Here is a 23,059-nt window from a genome sequence, read left to right as displayed (position 1 = left end):
CTCTCTCTTTCTATCCCTCTTTCTCTCTCTCTCTCCTCTTCCTTTATCTCCTCTCTCTCTCCCTCTCTCTTTCTCTCCCCCCTCTCTCCCCTTTCCCTCTCTCTTTCTCTCTCTCCCTCTCTTGCTATCTCTCCCCCCTTTCCCTCTCTCTTTCTCCCTCTCCCTCTCTTTCCCCCTCTTTCTCTCTCTTCTTCTCACTTTCTCTCTCTTGTTTTCTTTCTGTCTCTTTTGCTTTCTCTCTCTCTCACTCTTTCTTGTTTTCTTTCTCACGCTCTTTCTCTCTCTTGTTTTCTCTCTTGCTATCTCTTTCTCCCCCCCCCCTTTCTCTCACTCTCTCTTTCTCACTTTCTCTCTATCTTGCTGTCTGTTGCTCTCACTCACTCTCGTTCTCCGTTCTTCTCAGCGGTGACGCGCGCACGCCCTGCCCGCCTCACCTTTGCGAGAGCACTTTCGCCCCGGGCTCTCAGCAAGGGGGTTTGCAGGAGAGGTGGGGCCGGCGAAGGTGATATTCAATGTCGGGGGCGCACAGGCGGTTGCACGCGCTCCCTATCTCCCTGCTAGCCCACTCGGAATATTCAAAATAAGAAAAGCCTTCGCCGGCAAAGGTTTTTCTTATTTTGAATACTCCGAGTGGGCTAGCAGGGAGATAGGGAGCGCGTGCAACCGCCCGTGCGCCCCCGACATTGAAGACCTCCGCTGAGGAAAGCCTTTGCCGGCATTTCCTCTCGGCGTCAAGGAGGCGCAGCGGCGGGCGGAGAGAGGGAAGGGGGGGGCAGCGGCGTCCCTCCTGGCCTTGGCGGGCCGCCCGACCCTCCCCACCTCCTGCAAACGCGGCGGGCGGCGGGGGGAGAGCGAGGAGCCGGTTCCGGCGGGCGCGGGGCTTGGCTGACTGGCGGGGGGAGCGCCGCTGGTGGTGCGGAAAGGCCGAGGGGGCCCTGGCGCCGCGGACCAGCTGCAAACCCCCAACGGCCCGGTGCCGGTCCGCGGACCGGCGGTTGGGGACCTCTGATATACAGTGGTACTTCGGTTAATTAACGAACGCCTTGGTTAGCGTACTTTTTGGATAACAACCAAAAAGTTTGGCAAAAATTTGCTTCAGATACCAAACAAAAATTTGGATATCGAACAGAAATTTTTTGTTATTATTCGAAATGTTACACCCATTGTCCCTCACTCCTGCCCCCCTCTCCTTATCTCTTTACCTCTTACCTCTCTCTGTCGGCGGCTACGGCTTCTTTTTGGGGACAACAGCGGCGGCCTGGGCATGGACGTAATGTCCCCGGCGCTGCTGTTCCTTGAAAGGAAGCTGCCGGAGCCGCCACCGCCACCACCACCACCTGCTGCTGTTCCCAAAAAGAAGCCACTGCCGCAGCCGGTGTCCACAAAGAGAAGCCACCACTGGGACCAGCAAACTCAGCGCCTGCCTCGTCATAGCTGAAGCAACGCTTTGCTGTTCCCCTAGTGAGGGGACAAAAGCAGAGGCAAGAGGTAAAAAGGTAAAGAGAGGGGGGGTGGGAGTGAGGGACAATGGGTGTGGAGGGGGGGGGGGAGAAAAAACCCTCAATTTCCAATTTTCCCCGTAAGAAATAAAAGCTGGGAACCAATTAAATCCATTTCCATTATTCCCTATGGGGAAAATTGTTTCAGGTGACGACCATTTTGGTTAACAACCAACTTTCTGGAACGGATTGTGGTTGTTAACCGAAGTGCCACTGTACTTGGCAATTGGTTTATACTTATGACTTTAGCAGCATCCTGGGGTCATGTGATCCTCTTTTGCAATCTTCTGACAGCAAAATAAATGGGGAAACCAGATTCACTTAACAACCAGGTTATTAACTTATCAGTTGTAGTGTTTCACTTAACAACGTGGCCAAGAAATTTCATAAAATGGGGAAAAACTCACTTAACAAATGTCTCACTTAACAACATAAATTTTGGGCTCCATTGTGGTCGTAAGTTGAGGACTATCTTCCCATTTTTGTAGGGAAAACAAATTATTTTAATCATTTTGCCTCTCAGCTTTTAGCTTCAGTATTCTTCCTTTGGTTCAGCCTTGGCTTCCTGTTGATTGTTTGTATTTTCACACAGAAATAGAAAAAATTATTTTATATTAAGTTGGGAGTAGAGCAGTTTAGTTGCTCATAGTTATCCTTCTTGGGATAATTAAGAGGAACTCTGAAGCAGACCTCTGAAAAGAAGCTTGGCACAATTTGATGGAGATAGGTAATGGCAGTTGAGAACGCGCTCAGATTGCTCTATCTTTTGATTTGTGGTTTCAATCAAGAAGATTCTAGGTTGGCAAACCTGAGTTAAATTGGACACTGTTTGAAGGCTTGTTAGTTGGAGAATTACTCAAAGTTCATAAAGCACTAGAGGGCAAATCTGGAGGAAATGTTGCTGAAGAGAAAGAGGCGAGATGCTATGAGATTCATCTACCTAATACAAATGCTTTTAGTGGAATAAAGATGACAGAAGATCAAAGGTTACTAGCCTGAGGAATGCCAACTGTCAACTTGACTCAGAGGAAAATTACAACTAGTATCTGTTGTGGTTAGCTCTGGCCCAGCTCCTGCCCAAGGACTGTGGATGTGGGGGAGACATGCTGCAGGCCTGTTTTGCCCCCAGTGGAATCTGCTGATGAAGGCTCCTCTGACCAAGAAGACATGAGTGACAGGGAGGAGGAGAGTGTGGCAGACAGCTCAGAAGGAGATCAATTATCTAGCTCCTCCTTGGATTCAGAACAAGAGTTAATGATACAGCCACGCATGTGGAAAACGATGCATAGGCAGCAACTGAGAAATTATTATCAAAGAAAATGAGGCCACCTGTGGTTGGGTGGAGCTGTGGTAATTAGTGAGGCTGCTATAAAGAGCAGCCTGTGGGTTTGGCCATTGTGGAGGATTATCTGATCGTTGTGTTTCGTGACTGCTTTACTGACTTGGACTTTTTGTGATGATTTTTCCCCGCTTTGAAACTACACCAGAGAAAAGTGTGTTTCACTTTGTGAAAGAAGGACTTTGAATTGCTTCACAGCTGCAAGCTAAGTATCACAGAACTGATAAGGGACTTGTATAAATTACCAGTTTGTTTGGAGACGAATGCTCTTTGCTATACCAAAAGAGGGATTAGTTTAAGTGAATTTTCATTATAAAGAACATTGTTTTGAATTTTCAAACGTGTGTGTGTCTGAAATTTGTACCTGTGAATTTTGGGGGGGATTCTACCAGAGAGCCCGACAGAACAGTATCTGTAGACATTTCCTTAACCTCAAATGAGGAAATATGTAGGGCATGGAAATAAAGGAATGCCTACATATAAATTCCATATCGTAACAATGTATACATGTCCAGCTAAAATCAATTATTTATGCTACGTGATATTCAGGAATAGAAGAGAAATAATTTGTATAGACTCATGACTTTAACTGGGGAAAAGACAGAGAGTGAAAATAATCTTAGCTGATATGACTGTAAATTATGCTTGCAAAGCTTGGCTTTGAAATCAAAATAGATGAATAGATGCCAGATGCTTAATAAAATTGAGGGGGAAAATCTCAAATTCTTATATATTGAGTTTGATCAAATCCTGAGAATTTACAGGACTCTCCTGTGACAAGTCAGATGGGAAATATCTCCTTTTCAGTATAAATGAATAGACGGAGAGAAAAAAACCCTGACTTCCTGACTCCCATTGTAATAAAATGATTAGATAAGACACATGTAAATAAATTTGTATTTTCTTCCTGGGTAATCAGCTGTACCATCTACTTCAGATTTTGGTTTGGTAGTAACAGCCACATCCAAATAGAGGACCACAATAATCAGGAGAGGAAATATTGTATCAACTCAGGTCCGTTTTCCTAGTACAGTACTTTAACCATTCTAATTTTTAGCTTTTCTATCAATTTGATCTTTTCCTTGTATGACATTAAGTAGGTATTGTCTCTTAGCAACCACATAGTTTGACTTCCTGTAAGGTGATCCGTTCCCAATCTGGCCTTTCATGTTCTTCAAGGAAGTACTCATTCCTGCTGTAATTGAGTTCACCCACCTTCTCACTGTTTGTTCTCTACTCCTGCATTGTAAATAACTCCATTGTGAAGAAACTCAAAGGATTAAATATGTTGGGTTGTGAGCTAGATCACCTGGCATTAAACAATTAAAGGACACAAGTAAGTAAATAAGTAATTTAATAGAGGTAATACCATTCTGTCCTTTCCAAAATGCACTTATAAACATTATTCCAATGCATTCAGGGCAATTCTAAGGTTTCCAAGACAAATACATATGAGGATTCTTGTGAATGTACTGCCATGAAGGTATGAATTTTACACCATTCAGTTAGATGCTGAGACCAGTTCTGCATAAACAGGATGAGAGGGAATGTAGCCCATCACAGATAAATCTCCCAAATGTATCAAATTTGGATGTCAACAATATAAACTAGCAAATTGGTTCAGTGTTTGTGAATTTAGCTTATAAAGTTTCCCCAAATGATTTAAAAAATACCTATGGGAGAGAATAAATACATCAGCTGCAGTAGCTATTGAATATTACTGTAAAATCAATTTCCATTTTGATCAGTTTCAAAAATCTAGCAGGCTAACAAATATTATCATTCTGAAATGTCTTGAAAGTTCTGTTAATACAAGTTATTTGCTTCTAATTCACTAATCAGCTATATAAATATTCAAGTTCAATATTAATTGTACAATGAGAAACTCTAGTCAATTTTTAAACAAAAAGTAAACATATAACAGGACAGACATCTGAGTCCACATTTTGCTCATTTTAGTACATTACAAAATAGTATCCAGAGTTAATTTATCCCCTTCCCTTTTTCTTTTCAATCTAATTCTCCCAAAACATGAAAGCAATCATGTAGTATAATATTTTGAGAAAGTGAGGATAAAGGCACACTTTTCTTTGGCTCAGTTCTGCTACATGTAATAGCGAGGAGATCCTTTATTTCACACTCTCACATTCTCAATATTAATGTGCAAAGTTAAGAGGGGAGGTGGAAAGAGTCAAAATTCTGATGTCTAAAAATAACTGTGCAAGCTTTTCAAGAAATGCAATTTGCATGCAAATATTATTTCAGCAATCCAAAGAAAGATGTGCAACGTGACTTTTATATAGCAGCTTTCTTCTCAGAGGAATCAAGTAGGATTTCCGGACTAACCTCTTTAAACATTGTTTTAAATAAACCTCTTGTCTAAAAGTTAGTGTTCCTTAAACCTAGAAAAGAATGGAAATATCAGAAAGTGAAAAACAAGAAATCTTATGAATTAAATTTATATATTTACAGTATATAAAGAAAGATGCATAGATATTTAGGTTTATCATATGAGAACTTTAAAGATCTGGGTGACCACTAGATAGGAACAGATATACAGTATAGGTAGTTCTTGATTGACAACCATTCATTTAGTGACTGTCTAAAGTTACAACAGTACTGAAAAAAGTGATATAACCATTTTTTTTACACTTCGGACCAATGCAGTATCCCCATGATTGTGTGATCAAAATTCAGATGTTTGGCAACTGGCATGTATTCATCACAGTTGCATTGTCCTGAGGTCATGCAATCACCATTTGTAGCCATCCAAAACTTGGAATGGGACAACTCACTGCAGCCATCTCACCACAGTCAACCCCGCATGGCCCTCTTGTTAAAGGACAACTCATCACAGGACAGTTCCACACAGGATAATTCAATGCACTAAATGTTATCTGCCGCTGTTTCTTCCATATTATTTCCATTGACCAAGATGGAAATAATGTAGAAGCAGTGGTGGAGACTGTTTATTGAGATCAGTTATTGAGCATGGCTTGGCGAGCTGACCTAGACCTAGACCCTCCCCAGCTGGCTTCCAACAAACAGAAATCAATGGAGGAAACCAGATTCACTTAATGACCACATGATTTAGTTAATAAGTGTGGTTATTTGTTTAACAGTTATGGCAAAAAAGGTCATAAAATGAGGCATATCTCACTTTGCTTAGCAATGAAAATTTTGAGCTGAATTGTGATCGTAAGTTGAGGACTAATGTCTGGGGCTTTGCACCCTGTACTATACACAGTAGGGGTACAATTGCCTTTTCTTAAACAAAAGAGCACACATAATAGAGAGCTGTTATTCTACCTACATACGGTATTAGCCATTATGGCGTTAAAAGTAAGCAGTGGGATTTAAAATATATTTAAATCACTGCTCCAGAAATTTAAAACAAATATGGATAATTTAATTAAAAATAGTATTATACAGTATACGGAAAAGTTAAAATGATTTTTAAAAAGTAAAAAAATGAATTTATTTACAGGAAAACTGTAGCAAGTGCTTTAAAAAGAAGTACAGTACAGCATTTCTACCCCTCATTTTGTGAAAGAGATGAGAAATTTGTGGCTGAATACAATTCTCAACAGAGTACCCAGTATGGCCTCTAATAGGGAAACATAATTACAAATTACAAAAAGAAGAAAAGTTGTAACAATGCTCTCTGAAAAGATATAGAATAAAAGATGAATGTTAAATAGGCCAGATTTTTTTTTAACCATGCAGAAACTTACAAGGTCTGGTCAAGAGTACTCTGAAGTTCCTTTCGTATAAGACGGAGTAAAGACTGTAAAAATGTTTTAAAATAATTAAATGTAAAATGTTAAGTGCAGCAAGAAACAAAAAACAAAACAAAAACAAATTAATGACATCATTTTTTAAACTAAAGAGTGATTTGCTGAATGTTTGAGAACACCAATTCTTCATTTCAATTCTTAATTAAAGTCATTTGATCACCTGGGTGTGTGGGGGAAACTAAAAGGAAGGGACAGCATGTTCATATTCCTAGTAACTCATTGATGTATGACCTTCTCCGGGTCCTGTCGACTAAACAATGTTGTCTGGCGGGTCCCAGGGGAAGAGCCTTCTCTGTGGCGGCCCCAACTCTCTGGAACCAGCTCCCCCTGGAGATCAGAACTGCCCCTACCCTCCTTGCCTTCTGTAAACTCCTTAAAACTCCCCTTTGCCGTCAGGCATGGGGGAATTGAGGCATTCCCCCCCCCTCTCCCCCGGGCCTATACAATTTATGTATGGTATGTCTGTGTGTAAGTCTGGTTTAATAATGGGGTTTTTAAATGTTTTTTTTTAAAAAACCTATTAGATTTGTCATGAATTGTTTTATTGTATGCTGTGAGCTACCCCGAGTCTACGGAGATGGGCGGCATACAAATCTAATAAATAATAAATAAATAATAATAATTTTAGGTTTATCTCCTGACTAAAGTGGAGAGATTTAGAACAAACTTCAGTAAATTATTTCAGTAAATCCAGTAAGAATAAAACCAGGGCCTAACAATGTAGCAGCCTAAAATCACTACCATGTAATTGTGAATCTTTATAATATGTTGGTCTTGCAGCAGTCATCAGCTTATGCAAATAGCTCTCCCTTCTGGAAATTTATTTCAGGCCATAAGGAAGAATTAGATTATCACGGTATTGTTTTAGTCGTTGGTGAAATTTATTTAAATAAACATACCCTATCTTTCCAGTAAAAATATTTTAACAAGCAATACAGAAAGTGAAATAAAATTAGCCCAGCGTGTATCCAAATGTTCCTTTGGGTAAAGTGCCCACACTGTGGAAATTCATGCTTTTACAGAAGCATTAACAATTGATTATGTCACATTTCAACAAATAAGGGAACAGCACTGTGATACATTATGGCTTACCACTAAGGCACAGGCATCTGCTATCATCAGCATGTAAAAGACATTGCTCCAACCAGATGAAGAAAGAAGACCTGCTAACAATGGTCCCAAAGCTGCACCTAAAATACCATGCACATACATTAATTACAATGTGGGACCGAAGGCATATAATACTTCAGAATGAGCTTGGAAACTCACAACTGGAAGGATTTGCAAACTGTTCTGAATGACAACAAATCCAGTCCATTTTTCTTCCTACCCTCACCCATTTCCATTTATGTAAAACCATAAATGGAATTACAGGGCTGGTGGTAATTAGTCCTCTTGTGACATTTACTTCACTAGGTTGTAGTTGGTGTTATGGGAGTGTTAGCAGAGGGTCATTTTCAAGATTCACAGCTTGGGGGCCTTATCAAACTTACGAATTTTTTATTGAAATGTCAATATAACTAACATATTTGCATAAGGATTCCACTACTGCACTGCACGTGTGCGTGTGTATAACTTCACAATTGAAAAAAAGATGATGATTTATAACTGATGCACACATAAACAGGATGCATCCCTACTGCAACATTTTTTAAAGTAATTTTCACACTGATTGAACATTCTCAAAATCTGGAGAGGACTCGACTGGGAAAGGCTGGTCAAGAGTTTCTTACCAAACTTTTCAGCCTTTTGTTCTTCAGAATGATATCATACCTACAGAGCCTGTTCCATCAATGATGGCTGTAACAGTTGAGAGAGCTTTTGCGTTTCCATGAAGACTTTTATGGGTACCCTTTAAAAACAAAAATTTCAGAGAGAAATAATTAAACACAGAGAAGAAAGACAGTGATAATCTTCATATTCATTCATTCATTCATTCATTCATTCATTCATTCATTCATTCATTCATTCATTCATTATTAATCCCACTTATATGCAATGTTCTCTCTAATTTTTCCCCGGTGTGGGCGGAAAAGTATAAGCGGCACATTTTCATGCCTGGGCGTGGATCGGTTAGAAACAAAAGGGAGTCGCGTGACCTCAGGACACACAGCAACGGTCATAAATATGAAACAGCAGCAAAGTTTTGATCCTGCGATCATCGGGCTGCTGCGAAGGTCGTAAGTGTGAAAAAGGTGCATAAGTCATTTTTTTCAGGGCCGTTGCAACTTTGAACCATTGTAAGTTGAGGTCAACCTGCCTCCCCCCCTAGATGTTTTCTGTGGAGCTTCAAAATGGACTCCTGATCTGCTGATCTGCTTCTAAAAGAGTGTACTGGTCAGACAGATAATCCTTGACTTCTGTTCTGACCCCAATGGAGGCCAACGTTTCTATCTCCTGAGTAAGACAGATATTAGGTGAGTTCTGCCTCACTTTACCACCTTTCTTGCCAAAGTCGTTAAGTGAATCCCTGCTGTTGCTTGTCAGAAGATCCCAAAAGATGTTCACATAACCCTGGGACATTGCCACCATCATAACTACATTGTAAAATGTCCAAAGTTTGATCCAATAACTCCTTTATTTTTCTAACAAAGTCCTTCCTTCCTAGAAGGAAGAATATAAAGAATAAAATGGAAAAGGGGATTAAAAGGGGATCCAAAAAAATAAAAAAGAAAAGGGTTCGGTTCAAAGTTCTGCTTAGATTAAAGAAATTGGAGTTTGAGAAGGGTTGATTAAGCTTGGAGTATTGTTTTGTTTGCTGTTTTAATAACTTTAATTATTTTTTCTATTTAGATATATGAATTTAGGAATTGCTGATCTGTTTTAATAAAGTTAGAAGTATTGATTATAATGAGATATGTAGTAGGTGATACTGATTTGGACTAATGCATAAATAGAATTGAATTTAGAATTGTTGGGGAGATTAATGATATTAATGATTTTTAATTGATTGAAAATAGAGAATATTTAGAATTTTCCCCCTTTTTTTCTTTTCTCAAATTGACTGAAATTTAAGATTAACAATTAAGTAAGAAATGTAGATAAGTATTAATTGGCTAAATGTTAGATGGGCTGAAATAATTTTTAAATTTGGGATTAGGTAAATGTACTATTTAGAGGAGGGGGAGAAGTCTGAAATTCGTATACGTTAATGTTTTGTTTTTAATTATCTTTTGTTAACATCTGATTGGCTATACAGTGATACCTTGTCTTACGAACTTAATTGGTTCCGGGAGGAGATTTGTAAGGTGAAAAGTTCATAAGACGAAACAATGTTTCGCATAGGAATCAATGGAAAACCGATTAATGAGTGCAAGCCCAAAATTTACCCCTTTTTCAAGCCAAAGTGCCTGTTTTTGTGCTGGTGGGATTCCCCTGAAGCTCCCCTCCATGGGAAACCCCACCTCCAGATTTCCGTGTTTTTGCGATGTTGCGATTTCGCTGAGGCTTCCCTCGCTGGGAAACCCCACCTCTGGACTTCCGTTGCCAGCAAAGCGCCCGTTTTTGCGATCCTGGGATTCCTCTCCTGGGATTTCCCTACAGCATCGCAAAAACGCAGAAGTCCGGAGGTGGGGTTTCCCATGGAGGGGAGCCTCAGGGGAATCCCCGGATCGCAAAAACGGGCGCTTCGCTTGCAATGGAAGTCCGGAGGTGGGGGATCCCAGCGGCGGCAGCGGGTTCGTAAGGCGGAAAAAGTTTGTAAGAAGAGGCAAAAAAAATTCTGAACCCTGGGTTCGTATCTCAAAAAGTTCGTATGACGAGGGGTTCATATGACGAGGTACCACTGTACAAGGTTTTCTTGGTTTACAGAAAAATGTATAAAGAAGGAAGCACTTTGGCATAATGGTTAATAAGTTAGAAATATAACTGGTGTTGTACTTTTTGAAGGAACATTAGGGAGGGAATTTAATTAAAAGAAAATGTATGTAACTGGATGACAAAATTAGAAAAAAAAACTTTTGCAACTTTTTTGATGATTGATATTAGTTAATAACAAAATACTGCATTTTATTCATGGAAAATTAGATGGTACAGTGTATTGTTTGAATGTATGTTGAGAGAGAAAAAAAATTACCCCCCCCCAAAAAGTCTTTCCTTCCTCTGTCCCTCCATTCATTTCATTCTTCCTCCGTCCTTCCTTTCTTCCTTGTTCCCTCCATTTCTCCTTCCTTCCTCTCCACGTCTCTCTTTCTCTCCCTCTTTTTCCCTTTTCTTTCTTCCTCTCCTCTCTCTCTTTCTTTCCCCTCTTTTCCCTCTCTTTCTTTCCCTCTAGGTCTTTCTCATTTCTGTGTACTTCTCCCTTTCCCCTTCTCTCTCTCACTTGTTTCTCCTCCCTTTTTGTTCTCATTTGTTATTTTTTATTATTTCTCTCACCACCATTTCTGTTTTTCTCTCACTTTGATCTCCCTTTTGCTTTCTCTCGGGCCACAGGAATGGGGTGGGGGCTGATGGGGTGAGCCCCCTCGTGTCGATCAAGGCTTCCCTGTGGGCTTTCTCGAGCACGGAGGGACACACTTCTGGTTCCCCTCATCTGCCGCCACATGCCCCATGTCACTTGCCCAGAGGTAGGCGTTTCTCGTGGGGTCCCTACCGGCAGTGCCCCCATTTCGGATGCCCGTGGCAACGAGCCGCCCCCATCCAAACGGGATGGTGCTGGCAGGGACCCTGCGAGAAACACTCTCCGCTGGGCAAGTAATACGGGGCGCACGGCAGCAGCTGAGGGGAAGCGGAAGGGCGTCCCTCAGCACTCGAGAAAGCCCGTGGGGCGGCCTTGATCAGTGCGAGGGGGCTGGCCGCCATCAGCCCCCCCACCACAATCTTCTGCCTTCTTCTGAGGTCGCAGGGGAGGTGGGTGCGTGCGACAGCAGCCCCAGACAGAGCCAGAGAAGCCAGGAGTTTCTCCCCCGCCGACAGCTTGGGAGCGGCAGATCAGCGGTTGGGTGGGTAGAAACAGTGCCAGCTCTGCGCAGGCTTTGAAAACGCTCCACTGTCTTTGGGATTGCTTGCACCACAGTGCGCTTCGCAGGTTAGAGGGAATATTGCTTATATGCCACCCAACTCCCCAAGGACTCTGGGTGGCTTCCAACAGCATTTAAAAACAATTTAAAATGCTTAATTAAAAACCCTAATAAAAACATACATATCTCTCAATATCACTCATGGCCGGATCTGGAGGGTATCTCATTCGATCTGATGTATATTGTAAATCTCATATTATTTGATGTGACACTGAAAAAATGTAATTATAATATTTCTACTGAATATCACAAATACCCAATGTATTTTCCTCCTCCTCTAGAATTTGTATTCTGAATTACTATATGTACTTATTAAAAATAATACAGCAAAAATATTGTAGCAGATAATATGTTGCATACAGAACAGAAAAGGACTCACCAGGTCAGCAGAGACAGCTGTTGTGATCAAGGCATATGGACCATTTACAAGAGCTCCACAGATGAGCAGCATAACTTAAATTTAAAAATTAAAATTAGTATGTAATTGATTTCGTCAATAGTCATCCAGATGCTGGACCTGTTATTTAATTTTATCAAATACTGGAAAGCTCATACTAGTTTTCTATTGAAAGGAATAGGCACAAGGAAAAACATATAAGTAAACTCTGCTAAATCCAAGTTCTAATTTATTTGGAATTTGGTAAACTATGAACATTTACAATAGGTGTGTCTTTTGAAGCATATAAAGGAAACACATGGTGCAATCTTTTAAAATATCCCTTTCTAGAGGAAGTATCACTAAGGTTGATAGAAACATAGAAACGGAAGATTTACGGCAGAAAAAGACCTCACGGTCCATTTAGTCTGCCCTTATACTATTTCTTGTATTTTATCTTAGGATGGATATATGTTTATCCCAGGCATGTTTAAATTCAGTTACTGTGGATTTACCAACCACGTCTGTTGGAAGTTTGTTCCAAGCATCTACTACTCTTTCGGTATAATGCTCATGCTATTTATTGTAATGAACGGGAGATTTTTATTGCAATAATTAACAGCACAGCTATTTATAACACAGCATATAGTGACCTGGACTTCCCCTTGGTTTATTTATGAGGGTTTTATTACTTTATAAGTAACTCAAGGTGACAAACATATTCCTTCCTCCTCTTGATTTCCCCACAACAGCCCTGTGAAGCTAAGAGAGAGAGAGTGATTGACTCAAAATCACCCAGCCGTCTTTCCTGCTTAAGGGAGGACTAAAATTCACTGCCTTGCTGAATACCCACCATCTTAGCTGCTGGACCTAAGTACCTTAATAATAAGTAGTTAATAAACAATAGTTAATTGCTATAGGCAATTAACAACTGATAAATGTAAACATTGTAATGGTTTACTGATACCCCAGGCTACTATCCACTAAAACAGTGATTCTCAACCTTTCTAATGCTGCGACCCCTTAATGGATGGTTTAATGAATCCTGCATTGAGCAAGGGGTTGGACCCAATGACCCTGGAGGTCCCTTCCAACTCTATGATTCTATGAATATAGTTTTTCATGTTGTGGTGACCCCCAACCATAAGTCTAGTGCCAATTCTCCCAACAGATTGGGAGCTGATTGGCAGGAAGGTCAGAGGGACACTTCACTGTAAATGCCTAATTGGTTGTAAAAATATTCCAAGGTGCCAGAACAGAAGCTTTAGTTCCTAACATCATGGGGAATTTGTCTTTTCCCATGGTCTTAGGCAACCTGTGAAACGGTTGTTTTACCCACAAAGGAATCCCAACCCCTAGGTTGAGAACCAGTGTTCCCCGTAAGCTGCGCCCATGTGCACGCGTGCGCCCCAAAATACCCCCCCATGCACCCTTTTTCACGGGCGCGCGTTCCCCATCCCCCTGCCAGCCCGTGGGAGGGGGGTGCGGGGGCAGGGAGGCGCCGGCCCGGCAGTAGAAGGAAAGGGAGCTGCGGCCGCCCCTGCCTCCTCACGGTGCCTCCAGCCCCCTCACGCCCCTAGCCTCTCGGACCTGCCCCCTGCCCGCCTGATCCGCCCGCTCTCCTCCTCTGGCGCCTCCTGCCTTGGGGCGTGACTTCTCCTGTGGCGGTGGCTGCGGCTTCTCCTTCTTCTCATCTGCGCTCCCAGCCAGGGGGCTGCGAGAGAGGATTTTCTCCACGCGCTTCAGGAATGCCCGCCCCGCCCCTCTCGCAGCCCCTTCGCTGGGAGCGCTTTCGTCCCAGACTTTCAGCAAGGGGGCTGCAGTAGAGGCAGGGCAGGCATTCCTGAAGCGCTCGGAGAAAGTGCTCTCGCAGCCCCCTCGATGACAAAGAGAGAGAGGGAGAGAGAAAGGGGGGGGGGAGAGAGATAGCAAGAGAGAGAAGAGAAAGAAAGCAAGAGAGATAGAAAGAAAGTGAGAGAGAAAGAAAGCAATAGAGAGAGAGAAAGAAAACAAGAGAGAAAGAGAGAGAGCAAGAGGGAGAGAGAGGTAGAAAGAGAGGGAGAGAGAAAGTGAGAAAAAGAGAGAGAGCAAGAGGGGGAGAGAGAAAGAGAGAGAAATGACTCTTGATTTAAAGCATATGGTAAAAAGCACCCAAATAATAACAGAAAAAATCCCCCAGCCGTGTGTGAGTGTGTGTGTGTGTATGTGTGTGTGAAGTCTTGAATCATTTCCAATAGCTCACCTGTTATTGGAAATGGCTCAAGAGTTCACACACACACACACACACAAGGGGGGAGGAGACTGGGATGGAAAAAGAGAAGATAGTAATAATAGTACCGTATTTTCCGGCGTATAAGACGACTTTTTAACCCCTGAAAATCTTTTCCAAAGTGGGGGGTCGTCTTGTACGCCGGATATAGGACAGTGGCGCCGATATTTGCGATCGCTGGGAGGGGCGAGAACACCGCCTCCCAGCTGGGCGAGCCTGCGCTGCGCTCAGGCTCGCCCACACGCTGCCTTTGGCAGCACAAGCGTGCCTGTCCGGCCGGGGAAGAATCGCCCCAGCCGGACGTCAGTTTCAGCTGGGGGGGGGGGCAGAACACCGCCTCCCAGCTGGGCGAGCCTGCGCTCCGCTCAGACTCGCCCACACGCTGCCTTTGGCAGCACAAGCGTGCCTGTCCGGCCGGGGAAGAATCGCCCCTGCCGGACGTCAGTTTCAGCTGGGGGGGGGGGGCGAGAACACCGCCTCCCAGCTGGGCGAGCCTGCGCTCTGCTCAGACTTGCCCACACGCTGCCTTCGGCAGCACAAGCGTGCCTGTCCGGCCGGGGAAGAATCGCCCCGGCCGGACATCAGTTTCAGCTGGGGGGGGCCAGAACACCGCCTCCCAGTTGGGCGAGCCTGCGCTCCGCTCAGACTCGCCCACACGCTGCCTTCGGCAGCACAAGCGTGCCTGTCCGGCCGGGGAAGAATCGCCCCGGCCGGACGTCAGTTTCAGCTGGGGGGGGGGCAGAACACCGCCTCCCAGCTGGGCGAGCCTGCGCTCCGCTCAGACTCGCCCACACGCTGCCTTCGGCAGCACAAGCGTGCCTGTCCGGCCGGGGAAGAATCGCCCCGGCCGGACGTCAGTTTCAGCTGGGGGGGGCGAGAACACCGCCTCCCAGCTGGGCGAGCCTGCGCTCCGCTCAGACTCGCCCACACGCTGCCTTTGGCAGCACAAGCGTGCCTGTCCGGCCGGGGAAGAATCGCCCCGGCCGGACGTCAGTTTCAGCTGGGGGGGCGCGAACACCGCCTCCCAGCTGGGCGAGCCTGAACGGAGCGCAGGCTCGCTCACACGCTGCCTGTCCGGCCGGGGAAGAATCGCCCCGGCCGGACGTCAGTTTCAGCTGGGGGGGGGCGCGAACACCGCCTCCCAGCTGGGCGAGCCTGAACGGAGCGCAGGCTCGCTCAAACGCTGCCTGTCCGGCCGGGGAAGAATCGCTCCGGCCGGACGTCAGTTTCAGCTGGGGGGGGGGGCCGCGAACACCGCCTCCCAGCTGGGCGAGCCTGAACGGAGCGCAGGCTCGCTCAAACGCTGCCTGTCCGGCCGGGGAAGAATCGCTCCGGCCGGACGTCAGTTTCAGCTGGGGGGGGGCGCGAACACCGCCTCCCAGCTGGGCGAGCCTGAACGGAGCGCAGGCTCGCTCAAACGCTGCCTGTCCGGCCGGGGAAGAATCGCTCCGGCCGGACGTCAGTTTCAGCTGGGGGGGCGCGAACACCGCCTCCCAGCTGGGCGAGCCTGCGCAAAGCGCAGGCTCGCCCACACGCCGCCGTCCGTGCCTCAGTTCCGTGAGAGAGGGGGGGAGAGAAAGAGATAGCAAGAGAGGGAGAGAGAGGGGGGTTAGCAACAGAGGGACAGAGAGAAAGAGAGAGGGGGGATAGCAACAGAGGGAGAAAGAGAAGGAGAAAGAGAGAGGGAGAGGGGGCAGAAAGAGAAAGAAAGAGATAGCAAGAGAGGGAGAGAGAGGGGGGGGTTAGCAACAGAGGGACAGAGAGAAAGAGAGAGGGGGGATAGCAACAGAGGGAGAAAGAGAAGGAGAAAGAGAGAGGGAGAGGGGGCAGAAAGAGAAAGAAAGAGATAGCAAGAGAGGGAGAGAGGGGGGGTTAGCAACAGAGGGACAGAGAGAAAGAGAGAGGGGGGATAGCAACAGAGGGAGAAAGAGAAGGAGAAAGAGAGGGAGGGGGGCAGAAAGAGAAAGAAAGAGATAGCAAGAGAGGGAGAGGGAGAAAGATAGAGGGGGGAAAGCAACAGAGGGAGAGAGAGAAAGAGAGAGGGAGAGAGGGGGGAAAGAAAGAGAGAAAGAGATAGCAAGAGAGGGAGAGAGAGAAAGAGAGAGGGAGAGAAAGAGATGGCAAGAGAGGGAGAGAAAGATAGAGGGGGGATAGCAACAGAGGGAGAGAGAAAGAGAGAGGGAGAGAGGGGGGAAAGAAAGAGAGAAAGAGAGAGCAAAAGAGGGGGAGAGAGAAAGAGAGAGGGAGAGAAAGAGATGGCAAGAGAGGGAGAGAGAGAGGGAGAGAGGGGAGACAGAAAGAGAGAGAAAGAGATAGTAAGAGAAGGAGAGAGGGGGGGAGAGAAAGAGAGAAAGCAAAAAAAAAAGAGAGAAAGAGAGATAGCAAGAAAGAAAGAGAGGGAGAGAGAGGGGGAGAGAGAAAGACTTTGATCTTTTCCCCAGGTATTTTTGTACCTACTTGACCAACATTATTAGTGGTTGCAAAATTGAATGTATGAACTTGTTCATTTCAATAAAAAGAGCCAGGGAAATGATTGAATGTTAAACTGGATGCATTTATTTCTGCCTGTTTGTATTTGTTCTTATGTTTAACCATTGAAAATGTACTTTTCCTCCAAAAAGAATCATCTTTTCATATTTCTTAGGCAACATTTTAAAATAACTTTAAAAGCTGAGGTCATATTATTCACCCTGCTCTGTATCATAGCACACTGCACAGTACTGAAAATTGGCAGGGTCACTAATGGTAAACCCGACAAGTTAAAATCTGTTTAAGTGACATTGCAAGAGGATAAAGACAAGTGCGGAAAGAGGAAAAAATGGATGGGCTGTTTGGATTGCGATATCATGATATCACATACAGATTCTCATTCCATAATAGATTCTCACATAGGTGTCAGCATGCTGCATGTTAGACTGAAAGATACCTGCAGAATAGATGGTAGGAGAAAGGAAAATAGCCAGGTTCACCTTTTTGTGTTGACAAATTATGATGAGTTATAATAATAAACTTAATTGTGGTGAGGAGAAATATGAGAGGCAGACAAGACAGATAGACAGAGACATATGGAGAGATAGACAGAAGAGTGCTCCCACTTGGCTCTCTCTCTCTAAATAATTCATTCATAATTTTAACAATAAGATCTTCATCATTAGTAATTAAAATATTGTGTTATCATGTTCAGAAATGATTTTTTTCTCAATGCAAGTACATCATAGACCTAGACTCAGTCAGGTCTATGATGTACAGAAGAGGGGTAGCCTTATACGGCGAGTATATCTCAAATTCTATATTTTAACTGGAAAAGTTAGGGGGTCGTCTTATACGCCCAGTCGTCTTATACGCCGGAAAATACGGTAATAGATTTTGGTTTTGTTTTATTATTAATTTCTTTTAATAAAAAAGAAGGGATTTTTTTCTTGTTTGTTTGTTTGTTTGTTTATTTATTTATTCTTCTATGCCGCCCAGTCCCAAGGGCACTGCCGCTCAGACACTATACTTTTCCGCCCACACAGAAAAAAAATTAGAGGGAACATTGTTCAGAACCACTGCACTAAAGCAATGACTGTAGCTAGAAAGAATCAGTGTTGTTTTTTCTAATTCCCAAGATAGAGAAATGGGAAATATTTTATTGAAGAAGAAAACCATTTCTTTTCTTTTTACCATCTGCGATCTTTCTACCATCTCTGCGACCCAAGCTTCTATTCTTGTGTTCTTAGACAGTAAGTTGAGCATTGGCGAAGGAGAAAGAGAGAGCAGGAAATGACAGTGATCTGGTGATGTTTTCAGTTGGGTTGGGCCACAATACTTGATAAATGCTTGTGGCCAACGCTCTGTTGATTAGCAGACTTCCTTTATGAAAATAGGAGCTGTAGTAAACTATTTTATTTTATCAGTTTGTCTGATCTGATTGTCTTTCCTTAGTTATTGCAAAGTATGATCTGACAAGAAAGAAAACAAGGTATGGCCAAGATCATTGCTGTTACTATGAGTATTACTAATATGAGAAACAGAGATTCATGAATTACCTTTATGAGTGAATAGGGAAACAGGAAGGAAAACAAAAAATATATAATTATGAATTACAGTTTTAAAGCTGTATTCATTCAATATAAAATGAATATCTCAATTTTCTCCACCACACTGCCAACGTTTTCAGATACATAGCGTGATGAAAGTCAGTGTAAAAGAAAGAAGATGTAGAGAGGCCTGGATGACATAACTTAAAGTGGTATCACTTAGAACAAACTTTTTACACAGGGGGCCAGTTCACTGTCCCTCAGACTGTTGGAGGGCCAGACTATAAAAAAACCCCTATGAACAAATCCCTATGCACATTGCACAAATCTTATTTAAAGTAAAAAACAAAATGGGAACAAATACAATATTTAAAATAAAGAAGTAATTAAATAATTAAGTAATAAAGTAATTTAAACTTAAATCAACAAACTCCCTCCATTTCTCCTTCCTTCCCTCCCTCCCTCCTTCCTCTCCATTTCTCTCTTCCCTCTTTTCTTCCTTCTCTCTCATTTGTTTCATTTTCCTCTCCCTCGTTTTCTCTCCATCATTTTCTCATTTTTCTCTTTTTTCCTCTTTCTCTCTCTTTCCATCTATCCCCCTTTCTCTCTTCCTCTCTATCTCTCCCTCTTTCTCTCTCTTTCTTTCTCTCACTCATTCTCTTTCTCTCTCCCTCTTTGTATCTCTCACTCTTTCTCTCCCTCTCTCTCTCCCTCCTATCATCCCCGCCCCTTGCCTCTGTACCGCCTCCTCGCTCAGCAGCAGACCGCGGTGAGTTGACAGGAGATTCGGGAGCTTATTATATCTATTGATAAAATTTTGTGGGCTGCCGCGGGCCGGATAATTTGCCTCAGAGGGCCGCATCTGGCCCCCGGGCCATAGTTTGGGGACCACCGGCTTAGAACATCAAGATCTAATCTCTCTAGTTTTAGCTTTACATGAAATTATAGAATTTGCAGGAAAGTACATTATGATTTAACGTTAGACAATCCTTTTTATCAATACCAGCAATACCACCAATTAATGAATTCTGGTAGAATCTTCATCGCTGAATTGGTTAGCCATTTACCTGGTTTCTTGCCTAGTTGGCAATTGAACTCAATGGCTTAATGGCCTTTCCCGTTAAGCATGTCACATTTATTATTAAGAATTCTTATTCCCAGTAGTTATTATTAATATCATTATTATTAATTATTTCTCATTCATATTATTAATAATTAAAATAATAATTTATTATTTCTCTTTATTATTCTTATTATTAAGCAGGTGATATCTTTTCTTCTTCCCTAGGAAGATTTGTCTGTCACCTAGAGCATAACAACCTTCCCCAGTATTATGCTTTCCCATTGTAATCCAGAAAACATCTAGAGGGCATCTTATTGAAGATATTGTCACTGATACACATCACTTGAAAATTATTTGTTTTGTGAATCTTTCATTTAGAATAATTTATTCTGTCTTAACAAAAATTAACTCAGGATGATCCAGCCTGTTAGTTTTAATCATAAAAATTCCAGACTTAAGAAAGAGTATATTTAAACAACCCAAAAGAAGGGGGGAGGGGGAAAGAAGAATAAAGTATAAAACTTACTTATTGTGGCCTCAAAACCCATTTTGCTGATTGTAGAAAATATGTACAACTAGGACAAAAGCAAACAGTAGAGTCAGTTCAAACCATTCTGAAATAAAGCAAGATGTCTTGGCTAGATGTCAATTACAAAATTAGCATTATTTTTCATTCTAGAATTCTATTTTTATTCGTCATTATTCAAAATTGCAGAAGTGAGTAGAGTTTGTTTTAGATAAAGAAAATGCTTACATGCGCATAATGCTAGGGTACAAGAATGCAAATATATTTCATTAAGCCTGCTTTTACATACATTATAACTCAAAAAGTCATCAACACTTTCATCATCATTATCATCTACCATCTCATAACTTACAGTGGGTCCAGCTATCAACAGCATCATACCACAAGTTGTAGCCCTTTTTTTGAGTCGATCTGATATTACACCTGCTAAAATTCCACCTGTATAAAAAAGAGAGGTGCAAAATGTTGCAATGTTTTTTGCCCATTCAAAACTGAACAAAATAACACTATAAAAATATTTTTTTATTTGGTTTTTAGGAAGTGCTCTTCACATATATCAGTAATGGTGAACCGTTTCAGCACCGAGTGCCCAAACCGGAACATGCAGGCACGCATGTGCGTGCCAGAGCTCTGGAAATCCAAAGATCAGTTGGCAGTACACATGCGTATGTCAGCCACCCACTCTTCTGGTTTCTGGTATGCACATGCACCCCAGCATTTTTTGGCCAGATGCCCTTCCTGTCACCAATGCGGAGTTTGCAGCAGATATTTTCTCATTGTGCCCAGAGAGGGAAATATCTGCCATTAACTAGGATCAAACTCAGAGCCGTCTGATTTTGAGATGAGAACTCCACCTCTAGGCCACTGAATCACTTTTTCAGATTCAAAGCTATGATTACCATTAATTCTGCAGTGACAAATTTCTATTTACTCTTTAACTGGCAACAATGAATGTTTGTTTTTAATATTCTATACAAATCCACCCCAGTCACCCACTTAATGTTTTTTTACTGCCGCATAGCAATACTGAGCAAAAATACCACTTCACACCAAACTGCTGTAGATGTGGAAATAATTTAAAAATATCCTTCACTTCTGACCCTTACAAAATGGGAATAGCTCACTCACTTTTCCATCATACCCTTTGTATGCTTTATTTGCAAATATGCACAAAGAAATCTCAGCCTTTGCTATGAGGATTAAGTGAAAAACTCTTATATCATTTTTCTTTTGAAAATCTGGCTAGGGTCAAGGAAGGATGAGGGTGCCTAAAAATGATGAACTGGAAAGAGCAGCAGCATTTCAAAAACTGTTTTTTATTATGGTTTGAAATACAGCACAGCTGAGCCAAAAGTAAATAAGCTCAGTTCTCACCCACACTAAGTAAATCATAAAGGAGCACAGGGGATTTCAAAATGATAGGAGCTTCTCTACAGAAATCACATTGCTGAACCCTATAAATGTTCAATTTCTATTCTGTTACCAGTAGTATTTGTTCCATTACTTCAGTTATCACTGTTTGCTCTCCAACATATTTTTCTTATCTTGATATAATAAGGTATGCCACTATATTTTTTGCCAATCTTTTCCTTAATATGGGAAAGATGATATTATTCCTGAATCCATTCATAGACTTTTCAGAACTATTTTTCTATATCCGTTCTGAATGCTACAATTTCTATCCAACTTCTCAGAATATATTCCAATCGCGCTGACTTTTCTGCCCCGTACAAACCGTTATTAAATATCAAAACCATCACTCTCATCCAAAACCTCTGTCAGAACCGCCACCTCACACCTGTGCTCTACTATTGCTCAGTACCAATTCTGCCATGGACCCCGGAGGAAGGTGGAAGGGAGAAGAACGTTTGGGGAAAAATGAAAGTAATAGAAAGAAATTGTGACTCTCTGAGACAGTGTTTCCCAACCTTGGCAACTTGAAGATATTTGGACTTCAACTCCCAGAATTCCCCAGCCAGCGAATGCTGGCTGGGGAATTCTGGGAGTTGAAGTCCAAATATCTTCAAGTTGCCAAGGTTGGGAAACACTGCTTTGAGACACAGTTTCAAGATTGCTCTGCTTCTGTGAAGAATGCAGCTGCAAGCCAGCCTACACCCAGAATGACCATTTCAAAAACATCTCCTTTGAAATTGATTGGACAATGTGCTGGTGGGGGGAGGGCAGCAATGGGAAGTACCTAAGGGGGGGGGGAAGTTACAGTTGGGGACTTGGCAGGTGTTGTGGTTGGCTCTGGCCCAGCTCCTGCCCCAAGGAATGTGGAGGTGGATGCAGGGGAAACTTCGACATGTCATAGGCCTGTTTTATTGCCGACAGAGTCTGGTAGTGCAGTTTCCTCGGACGAAGAAGGTGGGAGTGACTCAGCAGAGGGGGGCTTGTCACACAGCCCAGGAAGTCAATCTCCATTATCTTCGGTCGATTCGGATGCGGAAGTCTTGGACCCACGCAGGCGCAGAGTTATGCGTAGAAGAGACCAATTGAGGACATATTACAGGAGATAAGAGAGGCCACCTGTGTTTGGGTGGGGCTCCAGTAATTAGAGCTGCTGATAAAAACAGCAGTGTGTGGGCTTGGCCGTTGTGGAAGATTATCTGATCGCAGTTCTTCAGTATCATGCCTAGCTGTTTTCCGGATTTTGTTGATTTTTCACGCCTTTGAAACCAAAGCAGAGCAAAGTGTGTGTGTCTCACTTCATTGAAAGAAGGAGGGCTGTGATGTTTCTTCACAGCTGCTAGCTAAGTACTTAAGGACTGATTAAGGGAATTGTACAGCCTACAAGGTTGTTTTGGGACGAGTGCTCTTTGCAATACAAAAAGGGTGCTTTGTTTTCTTTTGAATTTTGTGATAAAGAACATTGTTTTGAATTTTCAAACGTGTGTGTGTCTGAAATTTGTACCCTTGAATTTTTGGGAGGCTCATACCAGAGAGCCTGGCAGAACAGCAGGCAAATTTCAGTTTTGGCTTTGCTCAACTTTATTTAACTTAGCCTCTAATGAACTATATCAGGGGTCGGGAACCTATGGCTCGCGAGCCAGATATGGCTCTTTTGATGGCCGTATCTGGCTCGCAGACAGGGCTCCTAGCACTGAGCTCCCGCTGGCAGCTGTCCCCTGGCTCCTGCTCGATGCCACGGTT

At 43.0% G+C, this 23,059-nt stretch overlaps 1 protein-coding gene across 2 annotated transcripts in view; it reads right to left on the bottom strand.

The window, feature by feature from the left end:
• Positions 1–4,175: 4,175 nt before the first annotated feature.
• Positions 4,176–23,059, bottom strand: part of SLC37A1 (solute carrier family 37 member 1) — a 40,084-nt gene continuing 21,200 nt past the window's right edge. For both annotated transcript variants that reach the window (XM_070750479.1, XM_070750480.1), the window contains exons 14-20: positions 20,259–20,344; positions 19,907–19,955; positions 12,033–12,106; positions 8,409–8,487; positions 7,728–7,825; positions 6,573–6,625; positions 4,176–5,240 (exon numbers count right to left, since the gene is read on the bottom strand). In XM_070750479.1, coding sequence (XP_070606580.1) covers positions 5,225–5,240; positions 6,573–6,625; positions 7,728–7,825; positions 8,409–8,487; positions 12,033–12,106; positions 19,907–19,955; positions 20,259–20,344 — 455 coding nt within the window. In that variant the 3' untranslated portion in view covers positions 4,176–5,224. The remainder of the gene's footprint in view (positions 5,241–6,572; positions 6,626–7,727; positions 7,826–8,408; positions 8,488–12,032; positions 12,107–19,906; positions 19,956–20,258; positions 20,345–23,059) is intronic.

Source organism: Erythrolamprus reginae, chromosome 4 (genome assembly GCF_031021105.1).
Source record: "Erythrolamprus reginae isolate rEryReg1 chromosome 4, rEryReg1.hap1, whole genome shotgun sequence".
Lineage (NCBI taxonomy): Eukaryota > Metazoa > Chordata > Lepidosauria > Squamata > Dipsadidae > Erythrolamprus > Erythrolamprus reginae.
This window is presented reverse-complemented; position numbering and strand designations above follow the sequence as displayed.